Below are 5891 nucleotides of genomic sequence, written 5' to 3'. Positions count from 1 at the left end.
AGCCTGCAGTATAGATGTGAACATAAAAAGATGACCCCACAATACATGAAGTGTATGATACATCCAAACATTGTAGGCAAACATTGTAAATTTAAAGGAGAAACAGATCATGGTTGAATGAACTGATCAGAGAAGACTACTCAGGAATTATGAAGAAAAATCAAGGTTTAAAGAGTAAATTTGCATAAAAGTTTAAGTCACAAGACTAGATTAATTCCATAGCATAGTCAACATATGCAGCAATTATACCTTGTGAGACACCCATGTCTAGGGGGTAAAAAGTTAAGTTTTTAAAAACTTTAAAAGTTTAAGTTTTAAAAGAGAAACCAGCTAAAGAGTAGTCAGAAAGGTAAGTGGAAAACCAGGATCATCATAAAATCAGCATTTTAAAACTAGAAGAAACCTAAGAAATTATCTAGACTGGGTCTTTTAATCATTTTTTTTGGCATAGTCCACTTTGGCAATCTGGTATAGGCTATGAACCGCTTTTCAGAATCATGTTTTTAAATAATTGAGTGAAATGCTGAATTTCAATTAAAGGTTAGTAAAAAAAAAATGTAATTTTTTCCCACCCAAGTTCCTGTACCCCCTCAAATAATGTTGTTGTCATTAGAGCCCCTAATGTAATCTAATCTCTTCAATTGAGATAATCAAATAAGATAATATTTATGAAGTGCTTATAACACAGTGCTTGGCACATAGTAGGCGCTTCCCTTTCCGCTTCATTTTATAGATGAGGAATCTAAAGGTGATACGACTTGTCTAAGATTTCACCAAGGCAGAGCCAGAACCAGTTACACATCTGTAACGTCAGTTATAGGTGCTCTCTGTCCTAGACAAGCACCTCTGTCTGTCAAAGCAGATGGTGATTCCCCAGGACAGGTGTGAATCCTAGTACTTCAGCTGTACCATACTGTAAATACTCACCAAAGCACTTACTGACATTGTTCTCTGTCTCCTTCCAGGAAGTCAACAAAAGAAGTGCAAGAGCTTCCTCTAGTGCCCGATGACCTCTCCCACCTCCTCCTGTCTCCAAGAAGGAACCATGTGTGAGGTCAACAAGACAGCTGATGCTGCTAATAAGTCCCATTTGGTGCCCTTGGTGGTGGTGCTGAGCAGCATCTCCCTTGTCACAGTGGGGCTCAATCTCCTGGTACTCTATGCAGTGAGGACAGAGAAGAAACTGCACACTGTGGGTAACCTGTATATCATTAGCCTCTCCGTAGCTGATCTGATTGTGGGTGCCGCTGTCATGCCCTTGAATATTGTATATCTCTTTAGGTCTCTAGACAGACCCCTCTGCCTCTTCTGGCTCTCCATGGACTATGTGGCAAGCACCGCCTCCATCTTTAGCGTCTTTATTCTTTGCATTGACCGCTATCGGTCTGTCCAGCAACCTCTCAAGTACCTACGGTATCGCACCAAGACCAGAGCGATAGTCACCATCTTGGTCACCTGGTTCCTGGCCTCCCTGTGGATCATCCCTATTCTGGGATGGAGAAGCTTTTGGCCAGAAACTAACATGAGTGACCAATATGACAACAAGACCTCTGGGGACAAGTGTGAGACAGACTTTTACAAGGTCACTTGGTTCAAGGTGATGACTGCCATCATCAACTTCTACCTGCCCACCTTGCTGATGCTCTGGTTCTATTCCAAGATTTACAGGGCTGTCCGACAGCATTGCCAGCACCGAGAATTCATCAACGCGTCCTTCCCATCTTTCTCAGATGGCGTCGTGAGTCACAAAAAGCACAAGATCTGCCTCCCAAAGCAGGAGAAAGATGCCAACCTGGAGACTTTGAAAAGAAAGCCAGAAGGCACCTACTATCCCATCAGTAACAGCATTCCCACCAAGGCCCAGGACTCAGCAAAGAAGTCTCCTCCAGAGGAGAAGAGCCCTCCAGGTTTTGAACAAGCGGATGAGGAAGTAGCGGTCAAAGACCGCTACTTCCCTATTGACGTTGCACAGCCTCAGTCTGGGATGGTGGAGACTGGAAGATACATGTCCATCCACCAGAAACAACCAGACCCCAAGGAGCTGTCCCCGGCCATTCAATATGCCAGTGAAACATCTGAGGAGACCATATTTGCTGAAGCATCCTCCCCCGCAACAGACTCAAGTGCTGTTGCTGGATCAGCCGCAGCCGTGTCTGCTGAAGACCAGGCCAAGACCAAAGCGACCTTTGGCCTGGATTACCTGACATTTACCTGGAAGAGGCTTCGCTCCCACTCCAGACAATACGTAAAGGGTGTGCACATGAACCGGGAGCGGAAAGCCGCCAAACAGCTGGGCTGCATCATGGCGGCCTTCATCCTCTGCTGGATCCCATACTTCATCTTTTTCATGGTCATTGCTTACTGCACAAAATGCTGCAATGAACATGTCCAGATGTTCACCATGTGGCTGGGCTACATCAACTCCACCCTGAACCCCCTTATTTACCCCCTCTGCAATGAGAACTTCAGGAAAGCTTTCAAAAAGATTTTCCGTATTCGCTCCTAAAGGGAAACTTCAGGGGTGGGGTGTAGAGATGAAAATGACATCGAAGGAAGAAACAAATGAGAGCAGAAGGACTGCTAGGATTTCCAGAGTACCCAAACTTTCCGGGGTTTCAAGAAGAAGTGCATGGCTAGAAGTCTTGGAAGTCCCCTATTCCTCATTGGAGGCAGTGCAGAGGAGTGGATGAAATTGGACTGGAGTGGAATTGAAAACAGAGATTTAAAAATTCACAGTTTTTCAAGCAAAGCCCCTGCCGGGCTCCTGACCCATCCAGGGCTTCCAAGAAGTTCCAGGATTTTGACTATGGCTATGGTATTTGGGAGGTTACATGCCTTGGTTGCTATGGGCTCAAACTCAAGTGGAGAGATGACCAGAACCCTAGAGGAGCCCAGAGATGTATAAAGACAGGCTCAGGGCATGACTGGGATATAATCACACTGAGTGTTAGTTAATACAAATGTGCTGGAACTTGTATAGCTGCATCAGAATTGTTGCTTCACCTGAGGAGGCAACATCTATATCCTCCAGAGGCTGCGGTCTCTCGGACAATTTAGAGACTTCTCTTGGGGAGTTGCCGGATGATCTCTAAGATCCCTTCCATCTGGGAATCTATGATCCTCTTTAACTAGTTTACAAGCCAGGCAAAAAAAAAATAGATTAGTGGTATAATTTTAACATCATATGTAGCTCTCAATCCCACACCTGTCCCCTTCCCACATAAAATACCAGGATTCCCCAGCTTGGTTTCAGAATTGACTCAAAAAAAAAAAAAAAAAAAAAGAATTGACTCCAAATGGCTTTTGGCTGTCTCCACAAAACAAAATCTACTTTAGGCTAATAATAATAATAATAATTGATAGCTCTTTAGCCTTTTAAAGATTACAAAGCACTTTATTCATACTATCTCAAAACAATTCTTTGAAAAAGGTACTAAAGGTATAATTATTCCCTTTTACACATGAGGAAGCTGATGGTAAGTGACTTGCCCAGGGTCATGCAGCTGTAAATGTCAGAAGCAGAATGTGAGCTCCAGTCTGGCTGACCTCACCCTGACTGTCAAGGAATGAAGATTTGTCACTCTTGAAGGGATCCCAAAGTACCACAAGCTCAGAAGGGCATTCCAGATGGGTCCTCATGATATATTGCACAATGATAATCTCATTGTAATAGGTGTGTGACCTTCCAAGGAGACTACTTTAACAGGGACAACAATCCCCTTGAGTGTATTAGCACTAGTCTGTTTGTTTATTAAAAAAAAAACAAAACCCTATTATATTATACTATATTCCTTTCAGTCAATCAGTAGGTCAGTCAATGAGCACTATTAAATGCCTATGTGCCAGGCACTGTGCTAAGTGATGGGAATTCAAAGAAAAGCATATGACAGTTCCCTGCTCACAAAGGGAAGATAACATACAAATAACTATGTAAAACAAGCTACATACAGGATAAATAAGAGATCGTCAACAGAGAGAAGGCACTAAAATTGATAGGGACTGGAAAAAGCTTCCTGCAGAAGGTGGGACTTTAGCTGGAACTTAAAAGCAAGCCAGGGAAGTTGGGAGGCAGGGATGAGGAGGGAGAGCATTCCAGGTACCACGGCCAGAGCCTGGAGCTGAGAGATGGTTTTGTAGCAATGCCTCACACAAAGAAACAGGATGGTAGATTTAGAGCTGAAAGGGACCTTGGTCATCCGATCCAACCCCATCACTTGACAGATGAGGAAACTGAGGCCCAGATTAGTAAAATGACTTGCCCAAAGTCACACAGGTAATAAGCAGTAGAATCCAGATTCAAATCTAAGTCCATCATTCCAGTAAAGCAATGACTACATGCGACAGGGGTAGAGTGGCTGGATTCAAATCCGGGTTCTTCCTCTTAATAGCTAGCTGCTATTTTTATTGTGCTTTAAGGTGCTTTTATTTACATCGTGCTTAGAGATCCTTAAAAAACAATCCTGCAAGGTAGCTGCTATTATCATCCTCATTTTACGAATGCGGGAACTGAGGCTTAGAGAAGTGACTGAACTATGATCACACTGGTAGTAATTGACTGAAGCAGGATCTGAATTCAGGTCTTCTTGCCTTGAAGTCTGACTCCATCCACTGCCTCATTTAAGCGCTCTCAGCCTCAGTTTCCTCCTCTGTAAGATGGGATGAAGAGGGGATTAAACTAGATGATCTCCAGAATTCTTTACAATTCTAAATCTATGATACTATGATTTTTCTTAGGGTTCTAGCGAGGCTTGCAGAATGGAGTAGTGGATAGAAAGTCAGCCTGACAGTCCCGAAAACCTAGGTTCAAGTCTAGGCTCTGATACATATTGAGCGTATGAAACTGCGCAAATCACTTAACCTTTCAGTGTCTCAGAAAACATTTTGCTGATCTGCATTAGTGCAATGAGATTTCCACACTAGGAGTTGCCTATATTGAAGATCTCACAGGGCCAGAACACCCCTCCTCCCCCCACCAAAAAAATTGCCATCTAGATGTGATCTATCATCAGAAAGCTCCCGTTAGGATGTAATAATACACACTGAAAACAAGAGTCATCTGCAAAATCTGGTGTTTTGTCTCTTGTGCTTGTGCTTAAGTGCTTATGATGCTGTGCTTATGTAGTTTAAATATGAAGTTTGAGCTGTCCTGTTACAATGCCAATTTATTTATTAATACTTAGTGAAGTCTGCCTTGTATTTCTGAGAGTCCTCAGAATGCACTGCCAAATGCTACAGGGTTTATGTCCAGTTTCAAAGTTCATTTAGAAAAGGAATTATTTTTTATTAAAAAAAAAACTTCTCATTCCTACTCTGTTTACTTTGTGTCCATCCCCAAATGTACTTCCCCCAAAACTGGGGGAGTCTAAGAGCCCCAACACCTTGATCTGGAAGCTACACTATGCCATTTCCCAGGGTACTAATGGTCTTCCAAAAGAAATCTCCCTGTTAGAGTGCTGACTCCCAGGATCTTAGGAGCATTCAGAAGAAATATATTCAGTCATTGCTCTATTTACTGATTCACTCATCGACCTGTTCATCTATTCAGCAAATAGTTATTAAGTACCTACTGTGTGCAAAGCCCTGTGTAAGACACTGGAAGGGTAGGAAGGGCTACAAATGTATCCAGCAGGTGTGTGCTATAGAACAAGTTTATCTAGGCATTCACTCTTTTTTACTCCTGGAAAGAGAAAGATCTAATTCTTAATAATTCATACATTTCTCTTCCCATAGTATTCCCTTGGAATCCAAAAAGAGTGATCTCTTTTGTCTTCACTTTTAGCCCATCCCTCTCCTGAAGAAGGAAAATGTACTAAGACACCTACCTGGATTTATTTGCAACATAGCTCAGTCATGGACTAAAGATGAATTGGTCCTAGTTCCTCTCTGTCTGT

General features: G+C 42.7%; 1 protein-coding gene across 1 annotated transcript; it reads left to right on the top strand.

Annotated features, from left to right (window-relative positions):
* Positions 1–974: 974 nt before the first annotated feature.
* On the top strand, positions 975–3393 carry HRH1 (histamine receptor H1). The gene has a single exon (XM_036738702.1). The coding sequence runs from the start codon at positions 1007–1009 to the stop codon at positions 2504–2506; it is 1500 nt and encodes a 499-aa protein (XP_036594597.1). The 5' UTR covers positions 975–1006; the 3' UTR covers positions 2507–3393.
* The last annotated feature ends 2498 nt before the right edge of the window (positions 3394–5891 follow it).

The sequence above is a fragment of the Trichosurus vulpecula genome, chromosome 9 (assembly GCF_011100635.1).
Source record: "Trichosurus vulpecula isolate mTriVul1 chromosome 9, mTriVul1.pri, whole genome shotgun sequence".
NCBI lineage: Eukaryota > Metazoa > Chordata > Mammalia > Diprotodontia > Phalangeridae > Trichosurus > Trichosurus vulpecula.
Note: the sequence above shows the minus strand (reverse complement) of the source record. Positions and strands in the feature narration are given on the sequence as shown.

Coding starts and splice junctions, on each gene's coding strand:
- HRH1 (XM_036738702.1), top strand. CDS start 1,007: ATGACCTCTCCCACCTCCTCCTGTCTCCAAGAAGGAACCATGTGTGAG.